General features: G+C 29.2%; 2 protein-coding genes across 3 annotated transcripts; both read left to right on the forward strand.

The window, feature by feature from the left end:
• The first annotated feature begins 1,085 nt into the window (after window positions 1-1,085).
• LOC114400167 (alpha-dioxygenase 1-like) lies at window positions 1,086-8,410 on the forward strand. Of its 2 annotated transcripts, XM_028362484.1 has the most exons (10): window positions 1,086-1,286; window positions 1,582-1,845; window positions 2,522-2,671; window positions 3,349-3,482; window positions 5,395-5,608; window positions 5,823-5,968; window positions 6,425-6,652; window positions 6,797-6,999; window positions 7,256-7,499; window positions 7,898-8,410. In XM_028362484.1, exons 1-10 carry the CDS (start codon window positions 1,164-1,166, stop codon window positions 8,121-8,123), a joined length of 1,932 nt encoding a protein of 643 aa, XP_028218285.1. In that variant the 5' UTR covers window positions 1,086-1,163; the 3' UTR covers window positions 8,124-8,410. The 2 variants fall into 2 exon arrangements, with proteins under 2 accessions (XP_028218285.1, XP_028218286.1); XM_028362485.1 differs by lacking the exon at window positions 1,086-1,286 and having other exon boundaries at window positions 1,720-1,844; window positions 2,520-2,671.
• A 3,955-nt stretch (window positions 8,411-12,365) lies between these two features.
• On the forward strand, window positions 12,366-20,301 carry LOC114400168 (alpha-dioxygenase 1-like). The gene is made up of 10 exons (XM_028362487.1): window positions 12,366-12,563; window positions 12,810-13,073; window positions 14,026-14,175; window positions 15,667-15,800; window positions 16,373-16,586; window positions 18,149-18,294; window positions 18,694-18,921; window positions 19,030-19,232; window positions 19,325-19,568; window positions 19,972-20,301. Exons 1-10 carry the CDS (start codon window positions 12,441-12,443, stop codon window positions 20,195-20,197), a joined length of 1,932 nt encoding a protein of 643 aa, XP_028218288.1. The 5' UTR covers window positions 12,366-12,440; the 3' UTR covers window positions 20,198-20,301.
• Window positions 20,302-22,694: the final 2,393 nt, after the last annotated feature.

Genomic DNA, 22,694 nt, shown 5'->3' on the forward strand with positions numbered 1-22,694 from the left:
ATATATATATATATATATATATATAACTGACAGATTGGCGTTCAATGTGGTTGCATGTGATTCTAATGGAAGTTCATCAAACACACCCTAAAACAATATTGTTTATAGTAAATTGGCTAATTAGTCCTGATCTTTGTGGTTATAATCAATGAATAAATAATAGTGAACTAATCTTTATATTAAGGTTTTTCTGAGGGAAAATTACAAATTTAATACTATTCATTGCCAATAGAAAATGGCGTACCGGATCCTCGTGCAGGTTGAACGAAACCCATGAACAAGGGAAGGCAACTAGTCCTTAATATTATCCTTCTGCTTTTTCAAGGATAAATTAAAAATTTAGTTATGTATATGAAAAGTTACATTTTCATTGATTAGTTTCTACATGAAACATTACATGAAGAATTAATTCATATCATTTATTAAAATTATAAACGGTATTATCAGGATTTCTATTTATGTAAGTATTAAAATGAAAAATAATGTGTGAAACAAAGACAACAGAATTTAGAATATTCTTTTATGTACGGCTTAAAATGACTAATACGAAAAGTAGTATCAAATATATGACCAAATTTAATATTAAAATTTTGACAAAGGCGATATCAAGTCATAAAGGGTTTTTTCATGTCCTCTAAAGAAAAGTGTTTTTCCATGTATGAACCAATAAAATGTAGGGTTTTTTTTTTGGCGTAAAAACAGTAAAATAAAGATGGTGTTAAATGGAGGGATTAAATTTTTAATTTAAATTTTTTCTTAAAATAATGTTTATTTCACTCCTCACAAAAGGTGAAAAATTAATGTAAAATGAATGAAAAGAATATACAGATAACAGAGAAAAAAGAAAGAAAGAAAGTAAGGGGTATATAGAAAAATCAAAGTCTTTTTTTAATATATAATGATATTTTATAAATATTTTACATACTTTCAACAAAAAAGAAAATAAAATAAGATCAGCTATGGCTTTCAATGGCGTAGGTAATTTGAACTCAAGACTGAAGACATGGTCAGCCTTGTAGCCATGAGGCTAAATTGCAAGTGTTAAACTTCTTACCCAATTGTGCCTATAAATACAAATGCAACCTTAGCCAAAGATACACACACATTCATATTTACATTTCGTCAAACTTAGCCTTCTTGTTTCATCTAAAAGAGTAGCAACCATGTGGTCTGCAGTAACAGATCCCATTAGAGCTTTTTTTGCAAATTTTCTCCGCCATTTCATCCACAAAGACTTCCATGAAGCAGTGGCCAGAATGACCATAATAGATGCTTTCCTCTTCGTTGTACAACCCCCCTCTCCATCTTATTATACTTGTTACCTTGATATATATATATATATATATATACATACATATTACAGCAATAATATGATATATGTTCATTGATCATCTGGTTGATTTCTAATGTGTTTTTTTTATCCAGGTTTTAAATTATGATTGCTTTTGCATTTATAATTTTGTTGTAATTCTTGATATTAGGAGAAATTGTAAATAAATAAAGTGATTAACTACTTGACAATTTATATATGATTATCATTAATGGTTATTTTTATGTTTGTTACTTGCATGGCTTACACAGATTGTGCACTCCATTGATAAGTTGGGGATATGGCCACGCTTGCCGGTTTTCTTAGGGCTATTGTACCTGGCGATTCGGCGGCGGCTTCATCAGGAGTACAACCTCTTCAACGTTGGAACAACACCGGTGGGGGTTAGGTTTAACCATTCTGATTTTCCATACAGAACAGCTGATGGAAAATATAATGACCCTTTCAACGAAGTTGCTGGCAGCCATGGGACTTTCTTTGGCAGAAATATTCTCCCTGTGGATCAGAAAAAAAAGGTCCACAATAACTAATATCTCACCCTATATACATACAAAGCTAACAAATTTTGTAATTTTTTTTAATATCAGTCCTAAAATATACCTGATTCAACTAATTAATAGTGAAATAATTTTATTAAAAAGTACTAATATATTCTAAATACCAGATATTTTAATGTATAAAAGCTTTAATATATTCTAAATACCAGATATTTTAGACAAGAAAATAAATGATAAGAAAGAAAAAGATTACTGTTCTAGAATTTTCATTAGGATATGCGTCTGCTCATGATTTGATTGTATATGTTAAGATTCGGTATACTTGTATTTTCTAGCTTCGGATGGTATATTATCTTTATGTAAATGTTCTAGACATTTGAATTGCATAAGCTGGTTCTCATGATGTGTGGGGAAGGAATTGATACGTACATGTTGGATTGTAGACAATTCTGTTAGTGGGGCTGGAGGTTTCAACTAGGGCATGCATGTATTGCGTCATCATGTGCATATTCAATGAATATCTTTGGCTTATCCAAAAAAAATAATGTTTTTCTATGCATCAATTATTTCAGACTACTAGTTGAACTTAATTTTAACTATTTCAGTTGATGAGTCTATTATTTTAATTTTTAATTTTGTCTATCCCTCTCAAGGTGGGGAATCTGAAAGTATAATCTTTTGTGTACATGTGCAGCTATTGAAACCTGATCCAATGGTGGTAGCCACGAAACTACTTGCTAGGAGGACATACAAGGATACTGGGAAGCAATTCAATGTGATAGCAGCTTCTTGGATTCAGTTTATGATTCATGATTGGATCGATCATCTTGAGGACACAAATCAGGTCCTTATATTATACCTGCGTATATGCTGCTTTTATATATATATATATATATATATATATATATATATTACCTTTTTCTCGTATGATCTTATCTATGTCCAGAATTTTTCAAGTCTTATACACATCTCACCTAGTCAAACACATCACAGACAAGTGTAATATATTATATATATTTAAAGAATTATATATTAGACTGTCAACTATGCAATGATGCAATCATCAACCACTAGCACTAGCCCACTGGGCAAAAAATAAATAAAAAATAAACCACCTTAAATTGTTCTTATAAGATTTATGACATTACATATATCAAAACATTTTGAAAACAAATAAGAATGTTTTTAAATGAATTTAATTAGAATTTTTTTTTATCAGCACGAATTTGATTAGAATGAACTGAAAATGTAATTTATTTTTATTTTTTTGGAAAAAAATTAAAGCATTCAAATGCAATGGAAATATAATTTTTTTTTTATATTCATCCAAACATAGATTATTAAGCATGAAAAGATTATTAAAAGTCAAGTGTAAAGTGATTTTCAATTGCATGATAGTGCAAAAAAGTAATACTAAAATCAATACACATAAAAATTATGCCTTTTTATTTACTTAATCTTGTGATAATTAATCAAGAAGATATTTAACATGTCGTGGAATTTTCATACATGTTTATATAGATTGAACTCATCGCACCAAGAGAAGTTGCAAGGCAATGCCCTCTCAAATCTTTCAAATTCTACAAGACAAAGGAAATTCCCACTGGCTTCTTTGAGATTAAATCCGGATCATCAAACATCCGTACACCTTGGTGGTAAGATTTTTATTTCTCTTAAGCAATTATATCTATGGTGGCGCACGTGCCTCAATTAATCTATCAAAGGATATAAAGAAACTCACACTACCAATAAAACATAGTAACTTCTTCTGCCGGTTGTGTTTTACTTTCCATTATTATTATGGCAGGTTATTTAAAATGATTAAATCAAAGAGTAATCTTTAGATAAGAACCATTATAGTAGTAAATAATCATGCAATACGTTTTATTCAGGGTAAAATTAACCGCTTCGTATGATTTTTTTTTTTAAATTATACGTAAATAATCACTAAAGTAGTTATTGTATATGTATACAAATAAATGAATTTGTGCGCTGTGTGAATATATATGAAAAGCAATAATAACTTAGATGAACAAAAGTAGTTTAAGTTAAAACGCCACTTGTATAGTGGTTTGTTTCTTTAGGTGTACATGCATGTTTAATATGCTTATATAATATGAGGGAACAAAAAATAAATATTAATAACATTTGGATGCTACAAAAAGGTTTATTCTTTTGGGGTGGCCGAAAGTAATAATATGCTTATGTAATACGGTTGTTTTTTATTATCATGATTGATCTGATACATACCTTGGTCACAGATTAATTGTGATATATTCAAGGGTACTTTTTAAGTTTAATACTACGTGCATGCATCTGCATCTTGTAACGTGTTTGAAGATATTAATGTCGTGGAGCGAGTTGAACGTCACAAAAAGATACTACACGGGTTGAAAAGTATTATTGGCGGCCCAAGGAATTTAAAAAACAAAAAACTTAATTGTAATATTTACTTTCAACTTTTTAATTTTTGATAAAAATTTTATCCAACTTTTTAATTTTACACGTTTTACCTTTGATTATTTTATTACTAACATATTAGATTTGTTTACCCTAACTTATAGTTTTTTTGATAAATGTATCCCTAATTTTTTTATTTTTTTTAGCAAACTTTAGTCTTAACTTTTTATATTTTTGGGGTATATTTTACCCCTAACTTTTGTGCTTATTGATAGATAAATTAAAAAATGTAAAATTTGTCAAAAAAATTGAGAATAAAACATTGATTAAGCCTTTAAAACATGGAAAATGAGGATTTCCACATAGGTTTTCATTAGAAAGAATAGGAAGATGACGACCCTCATGAAAAACGGAAAAGGGATGGGAGCAATAATAGGAATCAAATTAATATCCATAGCTTAATTCTTAACAAATTACTTGAATCGATAAAATTAAGAAATTCTGATAATTGTTAATAATTAATCCATATGAAGTTTATACAAGATGCTGATTAAACTATATTACCAAGATAAATTAAAAAAATACATGACCAAATTATTAAGGTCGAAAACAAAACAAAAAAGAAATCACATATAAATGGTTAGTTGTTAAACTTGCTCAATTTGTTGATATAAAAATTGTCGACTAAAAACAAAACTATCAATATAAATATAATAACTCAATGCTAATGATATGATGTAATGTATATTTTTTTTTTCAATAACAAAATACTACTATTTTCTCTAAAAAAACAAAATACTAGTACTAGTAATGATGTAATGTCTTATTTTATTTTTATTAATCAAATATTATATCAATCAAACCAAATCAAACAACTAACTATTAATAAATAGAATTTTTAGTGTGCAACATGATTTTTTTAACTATGCTTGCAGCCTTGCACCTTGTATTTTATTTCATCATCTGGAATCACTTAGTATATATGTATGACAATGACAACATAATACATGTGCTGTAAATTTATGTATAGCTTCATTATGACTTTTGAAGAGCTGAGATTTATGTATATAGTTCTATTAATTTAAACTAGAAGTAAATTATTAAATTAACTTGTAGCTCTCTGAATAAGACCTTTAACTTTGCATGGATTTTGTTGTAAAAAAATAGGGATGCAAGCGCAGTATATGGAAGCAATGGAGAAGTTTTACAGAGAGTGAGAACTTTCAAAGATGGAAAGATAAAGATATCAAAGGATGGCCACCTTCTTCATAATGAAAATGGAACAGCAATTGCAGGTGACATCCGCAATAGTTGGGCTGGTGTTTCAACCTTGCAGGCCCTTTTCATTCAAGAACACAATGCAGTTTGTGACAATCTCAAGGTGTGTGTATATATATATTGAGGTATTTAATTAACACCCTTAATAAGGTGAAGAGGAACACTAATTAAGGTTACATTAATTTGGCTAATTTTTTTTTTATTAAACACCAACAATACATATCAAAATTAATGTCACAATTACTATATATATACACATGTAAAGAAAATATATACTAACTATGTACATCCATCTCTATTTTAATGCACTCATTCAGAAACATTATCCTCAATTGGGAGATGAAGAACTTTATCGCCATGCCAGATTGGTGACCTCAGCTGTGATTGCAAAGGTTCATACCATTGATTGGACTGTAGAGCTCCTTAAAACTGATACTTTACTTGCAGGCATGCGTGCCAATTGGTAAGACTCAGAATGCCACAAGTTAACTTTGTATCTTTTAAAAAAATTTATGGATCAAAATTATATTTTCATTTGGAATACTATAAAAAAAATCAAGCAAGAAAAATACAAGATTTTCGTTTTTCACAGAATGTACAAATTAAATTAAAAATATTATGTGCTCTTCATAATATTTTTAAGTCATATTATTTTATATGAACAAATTAATTTTGTAAAGAAAAAAACCATAAGATTATATACTTAATTTTTTATACCATAATATTTGTAGAACAAAAGTATTTAACAATGCCTTTTCTGTTTTGAAAATTAATACTTGGTGATTTCAATCCACATTTAGTATAAATAAAAAGTGAGGCAAACTTAAGTATTATTTTGACAAACATTAAGATAATGAAAATAACATATAATTTATTTCTAAAAAAAATTGTTAGTCTAACATATAGTTTGTTTTTTCAGGTATGGATTATTAGGGAAGAAATTTAAGGATACATTTGGGCATGTTGGTGGAGTCATCTTGGGAGGATTAGTGGGTCTTAAGAGACCAGAAAATCATGGTGTCACATACTCTCTAACAGAGGAATTTGTGACTGTTTATAGAATGCACTCACTCCTACCTGATAACCTACAGCTAAGAGACATATCCGCTACTCCAGGACCCAACAAATCTCCTCCATTAGTCAAAGAGTATGATAATAACATTTTATATAGCATCACAATTTCCCCCCCATATATATTACAATATTTCATATGAGCACCACTCCTAAAAAATAGTTAGTTTAATTCCTCTGAATGCTTAATAAAAAAAATCTTTCTTATTTGGTATTGTAGAATTCCTATGAAGAATTTGATTGGACTGCAAGGAGAAAAAACATTATCTGAAATAGGAGTTGCAAGGCAACTTGTGTCAATGGGTCACCAAGCTTGTGGGGCACTAGAGCTTTGGAACTACCCAGAGTGGCTCAGAGACCTCGTACCACAAAACATAGATGGCACAGATAGGCCTGATCATGTGGATCTAGCTGCTCTTGAAAGTATGTTAAAGTTTCATTCTAATCTAATCTTAATCACTCTTTATTATTAAATTATGTGCACAAGGGATTAGGAAGTAGGAACTAATCCAATAATATGATATAAATTTATTTATTTTTTTATGGATAAATATTAATTATTAATATTGTTAGTTTTTATTAGTAAAAGAAATGGAATCCATACTTTTTTCCTCTTTCATTCCCTCTAAATCACCCTACCCACCTTATATCTCTCAATAATAAGATATAAATGTTGCAGTTTATAGAGATAGAGAGAGGAGTGTGGCTAGATACAACCAATTCAGGAGGGCATTACTGTTGATACCTATATCCAAGTGGGAAGATTTAACAGATGACAAGGAAGCAATTCAAGTATTGGAAGAGGTATACGGTGATGATGTTGAAGAGCTTGATGTACTGGTAGGCCTCATGGCGGAAAAGAAAATAAAGGGTTTTGCAATCAGTGAGACAGCTTTTGTTATATTCCTACTCATGGCAACCAGGTAAGAGCAATTAAAAGCACCCTTTTTTTAACTCATGTTTATATACGCCTTCCAAATTGAATGCTTCCAACAATCATATCAGTTCTAGGTTGTAAGCTTTACTAGTAATAGAAATATTGAAGGCATAATTAGCAGTGGAACTAATTAGTTGAACAGTGTATAAAAGGATCAGTGGGAAAAATGTGAAATTTCTTATTTTATAGCATTTCATGGTAGTAAACAAAATACTAGTAGGTTATAAATTGTTTCTTCTATACAAAATAAAAATCTTCAATTTTTGCTCTTAATTCTAAAGGATACATATTGGGTCTGACATATAGCCTAAGATCTTTGAGCTTTTGTGAAGGATTTTGTAAAGCAAATTATAGTAATGAATAATAAGTTTTGCCCATTTGCAGGAGGTTAGAAGCTGACAGGTTCTTCACAAGCAACTTTAATGAAGAGACATATACCAAGAAAGGACTGGAATGGGTGAATACAACTGAGAGCCTAAAGGATGTTATTGATCGTCACTATCCTGAAATGTCACACAAGTGGTTAAACTCTTCTAGTGCTTTCTCTGTTTGGGACTCACCACCAAACTCTCAAAATCATATACCTCTCTATCTTCGTGTTCCTCACTAATTTGTTTGCCCTCACAATATCTCTTTGCTATTAATGCCTTTAATTTAATCATTGGGTCTATTTTGGGTGTTTGTATTTCGGTTTATATCCTTTTGTTGTATTTGAGTTAACTCGTGTATACTTTATCTTATCTCTATCCCAAAATTCAGCCCACTTAGGTGCTTGTATTTAGTCTTCGTAAACAATATTTTGATGCATTTGAGTTTATGGATGAATAATAGTCTGTTTGTATCTTGATGTATTCAACAACAAAAAAATGTATTTAGTTAATTGTTTTTTTTTAAGTATGTACATGTTGCATAATTTTACAATTTAAATGGTTTGGTCACTATTTTAAACTGTTTTCCAACGTCTAATTTAATAGGCTTTGCTAATGACATTATTTTTGGTTAATCAAAATTAATATAATTATTTATCCCCTATCACCGGAAATAATATAATGGTTTTTCACATTGACACATTGAAAAAAGGGACATTCTCCCTATACTTTGACACATTGAGAAAAAAAACTTTTCTCCAAGGTTCTCTTCTTTTTCTTTTTTTTTTTTCTGGTCAGTTTTTGATTAAATCCTTAAAAATAATGTGTATACATACGTAGTCTTTAGACTTTAAACTCGCGCTTCATCAGCGTCAAGCCTCAAAGGACAACAATTTGTACTCTGAAATTCAATCTATTTATGTGCTTGTATTTAATTTTCTCAAACAATTTTTTTTATCAGCAAAAAATTAATCATTCATTAAAGAAGAGGAAAAAGGTATAAGGGTTACCCGACATTTACAAACTTGTTAAGCACAAGTGCTACAAATACATACCCTGACCAGCCAGATTTTCTTATTACTGATTTATAGCAACATTCCCCCCTCTTATCCCTGATTCTAACTCAACCAAGCATATACATTGACACCTACCAAAAAGAATAAATTAAAATCTGTAAACTAAGCTATTGTACTATATTCTAAAAATCTTGACAAGTAAGCGACCCCATTTCCAGCAACTCCATTTCTCAAACAATAATACTTTTAGTTGATGGATAATGGTTTATCTGTATCTTGATGTGTTCAAAAAAAAAAATTGTATCTTGCTATTCTGTTTAAGTAGCGTTATATATATTGCTCAAACCTTAGCCTTTTTTATGTCGATCTCTGTCTCAAACTATATATATACCACTTAGCTTTGGTATATATGTGTTCAAGCTTTGTTTCTTTTCATCTAATAAATTGTTTTACTAAAAAGAAGAAGAAGAAAAAAGAAGAAAGAGGAAGAAGTATTGGAAGAGGTTATTAAACAATGAACGTAAAAGAGGGGTAAGTGTTACGTAGTATATTAAATTGTACAAAGTAGACTGATTTGTAAAGTATTGGAATTAGCTTGAAGCTTATACTACATACGTAGATTGTGTCACCTACCGTTGAATATATAGGTACTCTTTAAGAGAGCTAGTTACATCCATGAAAGTAGTTTTTGTTGACAAAGGTTGTTGACGTACATGTATTGCATTAGTATTTATGATATGTTAAAAGTAATTAATATGAAAGTATAAATGTCAACTAAAATAAGTATTCCCAGATAAGTATCATTGAAAATTACCTTGCTTCTACGTACAAATTACAACTAGGAACCACGAGGGCTTTATATACGAAACACCTCTAACAAACTCGTGTATATATTGCATGTATGTAGTGCATATTTCAGTAAGAATTATTTTTGAAGAAAATATTTTTTTAAAAACTGCGATTAAAATTAAAGAACAAATATTTCTACAAAATAACTAAATTGATTCAGATACGTTATTTTCTCAATTAATATCAAGTATAATATCGTTGTTATCAAAAGTCTTTTGTTTTGCTTTGCATTCTTTCTTTGGGTTTTTAAAGCCATCACGACAAGTTTACGTTCATATAATTAATTGCACTTTCCACCATGACATTATGAAACTGAAACTGCAATGAATATGTGAAAATATTAGTTATATTTTTCTTTATTCAGGATAAAATAGTTTATGTGTACTCATCAAAAAAGAAAATATTGTATGTATGTGTATTAGTTTTTCTTTCTTTCTTTGGATTTTTAAAGCCATCACGACAAGTCTTCGTTCATATAATTAATTGCACTTTCCACCATGACATTATCAAACTAAAACGGCAAAAAATATGTGAAAATATTAATTGTATTTTTCTTTACTCAGGATAAAATAGTATGTGTTAATGTGTACTAGTTTTGTTTAGATATAAGAAATGTGTACTGGTTAAGTAGTTATTATTATATATATATATATATATATATATATATATATATATATATATATATATATATATATATATATATATATTGGCAATTGTACCAATTCGCATAAGTAATAATTAAAACGGTAAGTTTGTAAACATTTTTAATTGCAGTAAAATAAAGTAGAGGGACTCATTCATGTTTCAAATTCTTGAATTAATTTTTCTAAACTTAAAAACACATGACAAGACAAGCACAAAACTATATAATCGAACAAATATCAAGATAAAAACATCAGGGAGTCTACTGAATTTTCTCTTTATGTAACTAAATAAATTTTTCTCTATTTAATATTACTCTAATGTTCCTGCACCGTTAAATTACTCTAACCATAATTCCTCACATGAAAGAGTCTAGTCTTCCTAGTTTCATTTTTTATTCCTCAACAAACTCATTCTAAGCGAACTGCACTACGCACAAGATGCAATATTTACTAAATTACTGCACACTATTCCTAGAAATGCAAACTTCTAGCTGCTCTACCAAATTCTAAGGACTTTAAGCATTTTCTAATACTCAAAACCTAACAAAGCATATAAATGGGTGATCAAGTCACAAATATGTAAAATAAACATAGATAGTAGCAGAGAACACTAGCAATAACATTAAATAGATAATTAGAAGTTTTACATCAAGAGTGCTCAGTAGAAAAACTCTCCAACAATGAAGTGTTTAGTCCTCCATTAACAAGGAGGACTTAATACAAGGGTTAAAATGATGTAGGAATGAAAGGAAATGATAAAGATGTGAAGAAAATGTCTTCTCTTCCGCCTTGGTGTCTTCTTCCTTCTTTCCCACGTTGCTTTCTCCCCCCCTCCCCCCCTCTTTTTTTTTTTCTTAGTGTTTTAAAGACTTTTGGGTTTCTCGACTTACAAAGACGCGATCAGCAAGCATGTCTTGCTGAGCAAGAATTAGTGGTTGTGCGCTAAGCGGGTTTGGACGCGCTGAACGCATTGCTCTCTGACTCAACATTCTTTAGGGTTTTGTTCTCGCTAAGCGAGTCTAACTTCTTCGCTAAGCGAATGAGTCTCGCTTAGCCAATATAGCTCGCTGAGCAAGTCATTCAGCAACATTTCAAAATCTTCTCTTCTTTAGCCTAAAAATTTAATTAAGTTCAACATTAGTCAACAAAATAGAGTTTCCACTGTATAAATTCATACGAGAATAAATTATTTACAAATATCGCAGTAGAAACCATAAATTAGAGGTACATTATTACATTTTCTCCTATTTTTAATACTCATTGAATAGTAATTAACAATATATAATCTCTTTATTTATCATGCATGTTAGTTTGGCACTGTTAATTAACTCTTTTGTTCTTGTTTTCTATAGCTGACTAAACAACATGCAATTACATATTGATCCATTAATTAATTTATTTGTTTTAAATTTTAAATGGTTCGAACTCTGCTGTGTTTCTGAATTAATTATTAGCAACAACAGCTAGCTCTCGAGTTTTTTTATGGAAGAACTAAAATAAAATAAAATAAAACGACGTCAAGTGTTTGAACTAATTTTTTAATTTAATCTCATTTAAAAATAATGTTTCACACTCCATAAACTCTGTCAATGCATGAAAAGAAAAGAAAGAAAGAAAAAAAAGGGAAAAAAATAGAGAAAAAAGTAAATGACGTAATAGAAGAGTGAGATGGAAAAAAAAGAAAAAGGAGATGAAATAAGTGTAAGAGAAAAATGATGTAGAAAAATTAAAATATTTTCTAATATATAACATTTTATAAATGTTTAACATGTTTTGAATTAAAAAGAAAATCAAATAATAAAACCAGCTGGGGTTTTCAACAACTTGTTGCGATCATTGAACTCAATATTTGAAGATATATGGTCAGTTGATAGCCACGAAGCAATTAAAAATATTGGCAGTAAAACTTCTTACTCTAACCCTTATAAATACAGATGAGACCTTAGATAATGATGAACATAGACACATATATACTTATTACATTTCATCAAACTTAGCCCTAGCCAGAATTAGCCCTGTTGTGTCATCGATCTCACAAGAGAGCAATATCATGTGGTCTCTAGTAACGGATCTCATTAGAGCTCTTGCAGCAAGAGTTATACACCAACTCATCCATAAAGATTTCCATGAAGCAGTGGCTAGGATGACAATAATAGACGCTTTTCTCTTCATCGTGCAATCCCTTCTTCATCTTAATTATCATTTAAAATAAAATGTTTTTAATCTCTATATTTTCGTTAAATCTTATGTTTATATTATCATTTATTACATGATTAATTTCTATTGTGTTTGTGCATGTGTATTCATGTCCTAGCTAGTAGAAGTAATTGATCTAATGAATTTATATACGATCATGATTGCATGGTTATTATTCTAATTCTTCCTTCCGTTTTTTTTCCTTTGCATGTGGCATACGCAGATTGTACACTCCATAGACAAGTTGGGGTTATGGCATCGTTTGCCTGTTTTCTTTGGACTATTATACTTGGGCATTCGTCGTCACCTTCAACAACAATACAACCTCTTCAACGTTGGAACAACACCAGTAGGAATTAGGTTCAACCCTTCTGATTTTCCATACAGAACAGATGATGGAAAATATAATGACCCTTTCAACGAAGTTGCTGGCAGCCAAGGGTCTTTCTTTGGCAGAAATATTCTCCCTGTAGATCATAAAAACAAGGTCCACAATTTACATCTCATCCTACAAACATGTATACAATTAAGCTAATGAATTTTATAAAAAAAATATTAATATCAGTCCTAATTAAAACTATTTTTTATTAAAAAAAATGATTATGCGGGAAATATAACAATTTTTTTTATCCTAAATTCTAATTTTAATATAGAAGGTTTAATTATGTTATAAGTCTCTCAAATTAAAAGGTTTTCTTTTTTAGTCTCTTAAAATAAAATATAAATGTTACCCCAAATTTAAGGAACTAAGAAATACAAATTTTTATTTGAGGAGAGAAACTAAAAAAAATATTTTATTTAATTTAAAAGAATAAAAATATAAAACTTTATTTGCAGATTAAATAAATATTTTTTTTTAATTTGAGGGACTAAAAATATAATTAAATCTTAATAGAATTACGGGTAATTTTTATGAGCTGCAACTAATTGGTTGAGACTATATTTTGGGAAAGAAGTGTTTTTATTTTATCCTCTCTAGTTTATTATATTTAAATCCATCACTTTTCAATTTCTTTTTTTTTTTCAAGTATTTGATTTAAAAATAAAATTTTATGTTTTTTCCAATAATAATAGTTACTAACTACTTTTGTTGCCTCCACTAAGTTAAGATCTTAAATTATTACTAATTATGTTTGGTTTCTTTAAACAAAATCTTGAATCTAAATATTTTGAATGAAAAAATATGATTGAATAAAGAAATTCTATTTAAAGTGATTAGTAAAGCTCTCCAGTAAAGATTAATCTTTAATGAACAAATTCGCATAAATATTAAGGTGACAAAAAATTAATTATAAACATGAAAATTATTAGTGTTAGTTGAGCTTAATTTTGACTGATTCAGTTGATGAGCCTATCATTAATTTGATTTGTTATTAATTTATTTTGTCCAGCCCTTGCTAGGTGGTGAATGTAATTTGAAAGCATAATCTTGTGTGCAGCTGTTGAAGCCTGATCCAATGGTGGTAGCCACGAAACTACTAGCTAGGAGGACATACAAGGACACTGGGAAGCAATTCAATGTGATAGCAGCTTCTTGGATTCAGTTTATGATTCATGATTGGATCGATCATCTAGAGGACACCAACCAGGTGCTTATAATTATACCTAGTATAGCGATAATTAAATTTTAAAACATATTTAAAAAAACACTTTTCAAAAATTTAATAGGCAACGAGTTGGTCACAATCCTAATATCATCCATTAAGCTAGATTAGGCAAAAGGAAACTCATTCTGAGAGAAGTCAATGTCTTTTAACATAAAATAAATGTTATTTTCTAGATTAAATAACTTCCATATCCTTTATCTCTAGCATGGTACCTCTCGAACACTTTTTTTTTTTTTGTTTTGGCTTCAGCTAGCAGACTTATTGCTTCTTTTTTTCCATTCTGTATGCATAACATAGAAAACCAAATACCCTTAGATAACCATGTGAAGATGGTTCCCCATTGAGCATCTTAAATGGAGTTTTACCATTCAAGAGTGTGACGTTGGTGTTCTATTTATTTTAGATATATCCAACAATTAAGATGTACTCACCCCAGAAAGAGATTGATATAGGTTTCAACCCGACCATTTTATAGGGGGCTTCCTTTACATAATGCATGATGTTCTAAACACAATTCTATTTATGCTTAACAAATTGTCTTTAAACATGTGAATTTTGTTCCATTATCATTCTGAGTCGTTTTAATTTGCTTCTAATATTATCTTTCTATCAGAGCAATAAAATTCAACAAAGCTTGTGAACTTATATTTTATCAAGTAGCAAGTTACAGGTAGATCCGATCCAGACTGTTAGAGACAATTAATCTATGATAGTAAAAAGAAACAATAAGCATCACAAGAGAATGGAGTTGTGTAGAGTCCCGTAAATCACAGTGAACCATTTCAAACTACTAAAAACCTTATGGTTACTTGAGGGAAAATTGTCTCTAGTTCGCTTTGCCCTTTGAAACACATAACATGCTTTATTTCCAAACACGCCATTTTTGCTACTAAGCTTTAAGATTAACTTTGTAACATTCAAGGATCTCTGGTGCGTTACAAAGTTAATCTTAAAGCTTAGTAGCAAAAATGGCGTGTTTGGAAATAAAGCATGTTATGTGTTTCAAAGGCACCTCACCAAACTTTGTAAGCTATCTCATGCTAAATTCCCCTGAAAATATAGAGATCATCTCTTCAGTTTAGTTACTACAACAAATAATATTGTTCTTGATGTATGGTCTTACATAACACATGGAGTTAGTGAACTTAATTATACAATTAGCATCATCTATCGATAATCTACATTGTTTCTTTACCCAACATCCTTTCAACATTGCTTCAATTCCCTTGTAATTGTTGTTGTCTCTTTCGCAAGCACACCGGCCAAATCGTTCAACATTGCTTCCCTTTAGTTGATTTTGTGAAACTTTAGAACAACAAAGCATAATATAAAAAAATTTACACGCACATAAAAATTATATATGCTCTTTTTATTTACTCCATGTTCTGATAATCGTGAAGATTATTTTTTTAAGAGATAATCAAGATGATATTTATCTTTTCGTGGAACTGTCATACATGCATATATATACAGATTGAACTCATCGCACCAAGAGAAGTTGCAAGCCAATGCCCTCTCAAATCTTTCAAGTTCTACAAGACAAAGGAAATTCCCACTGGCTTCTTTGAGATCAAATCCGGATCGTCAAACATCCGTACACCTTGGTGGTAAGATTTTATTTTTTGTGTGCTTAGCAATGATATCTGCGGCATTTAGTGCTTGGTCGATGGAGAGAGCCAATGGCCTTGTGCTATATGGTAACTTGTATTTTACCTGTATACTACTTGTGATACAGAGTGTTTATAATAAAACTTATTTGCCTACCCAAAAAAAAAATGATATTTACGGCATACGTGGGGGGAAAAATGAGCCAAAATAATTTGTAGAAGACCGAAAATTTGCTTAAAGTTAAAAAGTTATGTGTGTGAGAGAGAATTATATATAGCTTCAATATGACGTTTGAAGAGTAGACTAATATATATAAGAAAAATGTTACATGAAACATCTAATATGTTATTTGATAACTAGAGTGATGAAAAAAAAAGAGAAAAAATATATGTATATTAGAATTTACATAGGAAGAGAGAAATAAAAGATGCTGAAAAGGATGTTTAAAATAATGAAATGTATGTGTATTATTATTCTATATATAATTATGTTGATTAAAATCAGCCGTTATTAAGTTATTAGTCGATCTAATATGACAATTAACTTGCATGGATTTGGTTATAATTAAAAGGGATGGAAGCGTCATATATGGAAGCAATAGAGAAGTTTTAGAGAAAGTGAGAACTTTCAAAGATGGGAAGATAAAGATATCAAAGGATGGTCATCTTCTCCATAACGAAAATGGAACAGCAATTTCAGGTGATGTCCGGAATAGTTGGGCTGGTGTTTCAACCTTGCAGGCACTTTTCACTCAAGAGCACAATGCAGTATGTGATGCTCTCAAGGTACGAGTTGAAGCATTTGAATAACACAATTAGCTTATGTTTGTTTGGTCATTTTAAGAAGTTATCCCAACTAGGTTGGCACCACACCAAACCCCTATTATGAGGAATAAGCCGGGAATTTATTAATAACAAATAATAAGTAGTAAAGTAACTTAGGAGGACATGAACCAAAGCAAAGGAAGCTTGAAACACTAAGACAATACTACCTAAACCTATAGTTAGAAAAAAAAAAACATTGTCTATCACGTACAAAAAACGAGCAATGATGTTAGGGAGAGAATCCCACCAACAAAATCCCTCAAACCGCTAGCTTTGTGTGAATGTAACAAGTGCTAATTAAAAACAATGGCAGAACTTTAAGATGTAGTTTCGAAAAAAAAAAATTGACACCCAATGTTAATTGACATTTTGAGAGAAAAAAAATGTAAGTATAATAGATGATATAATTTGATTTCTTTTAGATGATGATATAATTTGATAAAAAAAAAAGAGATATAAAAAAAATATAAGGGTATCAAAAAATCAACCTCTTAAATAATTGTTTTTGGTATTGTTTTACAATCATAATTAAAGTTTCGTCTTAATAACCTATGCTAATATTGAAAATAATCCTTCAGAAAACATTACAATCAATCAAGAAGTGCTAAAAGATAAACAGTTACTATTTCACAAGAGATACTACTTCCTTCGTACAATATAATATTGGTTTCGTATTATTTTACACAGATAAAAAAAAGTAATAAAAAAGGAAAGAAAAAAATAATTTTATAAAATTAACCTTAGAAAATTTCTAATGAGAGTGCTTACATGAGTTATTTAATTTTAAATATCATTGCTTAATTTGTTTTCTCCATTGGAACAGATGGCATGATGTTGCTTATATAAGCATTGTTGTTTATATAAATTGCTTAACAAATTTATACCATAAATAGAATATTTTTAAGTATGATAAGACCGTAAAATTAAACTAATATTCACTTCAACAACGTTAATGTTAAAGTGAATTTCATGTAAAATATTTAAATTTATGTGGAATTATAAGACGACATACAATTCTGATAAGCAACCATTTACATAACAATACATTGTAGATACTCTTATATCATTATTGAATAATTTATAGATTTTATTGTTCATCATTAATATTATAAGAGATATAAGTGAAAAAACTAAAATCACAATCATTTTAAAATAATTTTTTTCTCTTACAAAGTTAATATTATAGTTTTTTAATTTGTAGATATAATCATAAATGTTTTGAATTAATTTCAAAAATAAAAGTAATCTTAAAATGATAACTTAATTAATAAAACCAGGTGCTTAAATGTAAAATATCATTGTCTTAAAAATAATCTTAAAAAGAGAATTTATCTAACAAAATTCTATTAAATTAATCTAAAATGTATTATACATTTTTAAGTTGATATAAAATTATATTATTAAAATATGTAATAATTTAAAATATTTTATTTTATATAATATTATTTTTTCTATATTTTAAAAATAAGGAAAAGGAAATACTAACTATATGCAATTATCTTCGTGAAAATGTGCTCCTTCAGAGTAATTATCCTCACTTGGAAGATGAAGAAGTTTATCGTCATGCAAGATTGGTGACCTCAGCTGTGATTGCAAAGGTTCATACTATCGATTGGACCGTAGAGCTCCTTAAAACTGACACTTTACTAGCAGCAATGCATGCTAATTGGTAAGACTCTAAACACTATAGTTCTCACACACACACAAAAAAAAATGTATTTGTATCTTATTTGTAGACGTAAAACAATAACTTATAGATTATATCTTCTTAATATAATAATTGTTTACTTGTATTTTAATTTATATTAAAAAGATAATTTAATTTGTAAAGAAATTATAACATATTATATATATTTTAATAAATATCATAACATATATGGAAATATTTAACAATGGTGTCTTTTGTTTTGAAAATACTTGATGATGTTAATCGATAGTTAGCTGAAATAAAAAGCTGCTATTTTATACAAACTTTTAAGATGATTAAAATGAAGCATGATTTATTTCTGAAAAAGTTAAGTCCAACATATACTTTGGATTGGATTTTTTAATTTTTTTTAATTTTCAGGTATGGATTATTAGGGAAGACATTTAAGGATACATTTGGGCATGTTGGTGGAGCCGCCTTGGGTGGACTAGTGGGTCTTAAGAGACCAGAAAATCATGGTGTCACATACTCTTTAACTGAGGAATTTGTGAGTGCTTATAGAATACACTCACTCTTGCCTGATAACTTGCAATTGAGAGACATATCTGCTACCCCAGGACCTAACAAATCTCCACCATTAATCAAAGAGTATGATAATATTACAATATTTCATGTGAGCATCTATTAAAAAAAGTCTTTTTTTTTTTTTCTTGAAATGCTTACAAAGGAAAATCTCTGGCATTTGTTGATATATAGGATTCCTATGAAAAATTTGATTGGAGTGCAAGGAGAAGAAGCATTGACAAAAATAGGAGTTGAAAGGCAACTTGTGTCAATGGGTCATCAAGCTTGTGGGGCCCTAGAGCTTTGGAACTATCCATTGTGGCTCAGAGATCTTGTACCACAGAACATAGATGGAACCGAAAGGAAAGATCATATAGATCTTGCTGCTCTTGAAAGTAGGATAAGTCAATGCAATTTTATTCTTAAACAATAAACACCCTCTTTTTAATTATGAGAGGCTAGGAAATAACCCAACAATATGATGCAGTTTACAGGGATAGAGAGAGGAGTGTGGCTAGATATAACCAATTCAGAAGGGCTTTATTGTTGATACCTATCTCCAAGTGGGAAGATCTAACAGATGACCAAGAAGCAATTCAAGTATTGGAAGAGGTATATGGTGATGACATTGAAGAGTTAGATCTACTAGTAGGCCTCATGGCAGAGAAGAAAATAAAGGGTTTTGCAATTAGCGAGACAGCTTTTACAATATTCATATTCATGTCAAGCAGGTAAAAACAAATAAAAGCACTGTTTTTAACTATTTATACCTACATTGGCTTAATACTTCTAATTGTTAGGAATAGAAAGTTCGACCAATGTTAACCATCATTTTTAATTGAAATTACTTTATATCAATATTATGATTCGAAAAAAAAACCTGACAATATTGATAGTGGTTTATCATTAAATAGTATATAAAAGGATTAAAGAAAAATTTCAACTTTTCTAATTGTACATGATACTCAACAAAACACTAATTATTGGTTATAAAATGTTTCTCTTAAAAAAAATTATTCTATATTAATTTTCTATCTCTAAAAGATGCATTGGACATGTTATATCCCAACCATATAATTATTCGTAATGAAAATTATAGTAATAGATGTAAACCTCTATTAATTAATTTTACAGGAGGCTAGAAGCTGACAGATTCTTCACTAGTAATTTTAATGAGGATGCGTATACCAAGAAAGGACTAGAATGGGTGAACACAACTGAGAGCTTGAAGAATGTGATTGATCGTCACTATCCTGAAATGACACATAAGTGGTTAAACTCTTCGAGTGTTTTTTCTGTTTGGAACTCACCCCCAAACACTCAAAATCCCATTCCTTTATACCTTCGTGTTTCCCATTAATCTATTTCTACTAATATTTGGCTTTCTTTTTCAAAAAAAAAATGGATTTCTATCTTTATTGTAGTTGAGTTGAAGTATATAATCTATCTTAATTGTATCTTGAATTTGACTATTTTTATGTTTGTATTTAGTCTTCTTAAACAATACTTCATTTTATTTTTATTGGATGCCGCATATTAATTAGATTATTTGTATGTTGGTGAAAAATAAATAAATTCTATTTTATTATTCTTTTAGTAGGGTTATTAACTTATTTCAATCTTATTGAAATTTGTTTAGTTGACTTTGTATTCATTTGTTAAATTTAGTGTGCAATTCCTTAAAGAAAATAAGTAACACTTTCAAAAAAAAAGTTGAGATAAAATACTTATTTTGAAATTGTGTAACATTCCCTCTTTATCATAATTTTAGAAACAAATACATCATCTTTCCTTTTGTAAACAAAAAAACTAAATAATTACATTCTTTAACGTGTCTAGAATGTTAAAAAATAAAATAAAAATTAATTTAAATTTAACTATATAAATTGATAATTTTGTTAATCATTAATAAATACATTATTGAATAAAATATTTTTTATGTGTGCATGTCTAAAATAAATGTTTATGCCTTTAAATAAGTTTTGACCACATCTTTGTGGTTTAAAATGCCTTATTGTTTTTAATGAAAATCATCTTTGGCTTTGTTAAAGAGAAAAAAAAGTAAAAAAGCATGCAGCACATTCAATTTTTGGTAACATAGCTAGGAATAACATGTAAGTTATTATTTCACACTTTAATATTTCAAAGTATACTTTTATTATTATAAATAATTTTTTTTAATTTTTAATATGAAAAACCTATAAATAGCCCAATAAGGTAAGTTGGCTTATATAAAGACGGGGTATGGGCCTAACAATAAGTTTTGACCATAAAAATATAAAGTAGGTTAGGTCCAATTTAGATAGGATCTAATTCAATTCAACTCATTTTTACATGAACTTCTAGAGCAATTTCTTGCTTCTTCTTTTTTCTATGAGATTTGTGTGGTATCCCTTTAGCATAATTCTAGGGTGAAATATTCTTAAGGCTGGCCACAAGTAATCAAGGTGAGGTAATCTTGATTTTTATTTTTTTTCGTAATAATTGAATTCAGGTACTAGTCAATTTACAACAACTCATACATATTTTTTAACTAATTGAGTTAGACTTCCTTGATAACTTTGATTGTAAAAATTGTTCTATTATAATAACTCTTGAATGAATATTAGTAGAAGGAAATCTCAAGCTTGGCTTAGGGATTAAGTGTAAGTCACAAGTGGTTGGTGGTCAAACTAGGATAAAAATCCTTGTTTGTTTCTCTATCCTTTACTCATTTATAATTGTGCAATTTGTCTTTATTATTTGGCTAAATTACTATTTTGGTCTAAAACTACTCCCAGAATCCATGACCCACGCAACAAATCCAACTTCGTCGAGGTTGAAGTCTTGTTCGATGGCAATAATTAGGTTGTTGTTCTCGCCATTGGTTGTAGCGTTGGTTAGGTCGAGGAACTCGCCATTGTAGGGCGTCAAAGAAAATTGCAACCCTGGGACTAAATCAAAGATGGTTAAAGGGATAAAAAAATGTAAGTTCCTTATATGTGTTAACCTAGAAATCGATCACTGATCCAATTGGAGTTCCTCAACATAAAACTGAAAAATAATGACAACAAGTGATTGAGTTCAATAATTTCTCATATAAAATTATTGACTCTCGAGAGATATAGTAATATAAAGAAGACAAAATTATTTCAAGCATGGATAGAATGAGAAACACCCTTTGTTTCAAAGTTTCAAAAAGGAGAGGATGGATTATTCACATTTCATTTCATGGTAAGAGACAAATTAAAAGCTAAATTATGGTAATAAGAATTTTTCCCCAAAAAAATAAAAGTATCTCCTACATTACTCATACCATGTAGAAATAATAATATAATTTCATAAAATCATTCAATCTGAATTTGATTGACAAAAGAGATGAAGTGATGATGAAAAAAGAATAGAGGTATATCACAAAACAAATGAAGAGAAAAAGAAAAAGAAAATAGAAAACATCCTAGCCATTTATTCAAAAGAAAAAAAGAATCTAACAGTTGTAAACTTGTCTCCCACGATGGAAACAACATTTCCTTAAAAAGTTACTTTTTAGTATATGTTATCCAAATAAAATTACAATATTTCAAAATTAATTATATAATAATCACAATGATTTAAAATTAATTTTGTCGGCACATATCTAAATACCCACTTAGACAATATAAGAACATGTTTGGTTTAATATTTGGTGGCTTCAAACATGCTTTTGGACCATTAGACGGATTATATCCCATGTTTTGCGGCCTCCAAAAGCCATTTTTCTTACCAACTTTTACTCCAATCGGAGTTTGGTATGGAAACACATGTGAGCTCCTTTTCCATTTTTTGTTTTCAGTTTGGATAATTTAATAATAAAAAAATTTCCAACAATCATTAAGTCT

The sequence above is a fragment of the Glycine soja genome, chromosome 19 (assembly GCF_004193775.1).
Source record: "Glycine soja cultivar W05 chromosome 19, ASM419377v2, whole genome shotgun sequence".
Lineage (NCBI taxonomy): Eukaryota > Viridiplantae > Streptophyta > Magnoliopsida > Fabales > Fabaceae > Glycine > Glycine soja.

Bases quoted from the DNA above. Each gene is read 5' to 3' on its own strand.
- LOC114400167 (XM_028362484.1), top strand. From the start codon at position 1,164: ATGTGGTCTGCAGTAACAGATCCCATTAGAGCTTTTTTTGCAAATTTT. The intron at 1,287-1,581 runs GTACAACCCCCC...TGGCTTACACAG, and splicing joins TAGATGCTTTCCTCTTCGTT to ATTGTGCACTCCATTGATAA. The intron at 5,969-6,424 runs GTAAGACTCAGA...TTGTTTTTTCAG, and splicing joins GCAGGCATGCGTGCCAATTG to GTATGGATTATTAGGGAAGA.
- LOC114400168 (XM_028362487.1), top strand. From the start codon at position 12,441: ATGTGGTCTCTAGTAACGGATCTCATTAGAGCTCTTGCAGCAAGAGTT. The intron at 16,587-18,148 runs GTACGAGTTGAA...GTGCTCCTTCAG, and splicing joins CAGTATGTGATGCTCTCAAG to AGTAATTATCCTCACTTGGA. The intron at 18,922-19,029 runs GTATGATAATAT...GTTGATATATAG, and splicing joins TCTCCACCATTAATCAAAGA to GATTCCTATGAAAAATTTGA.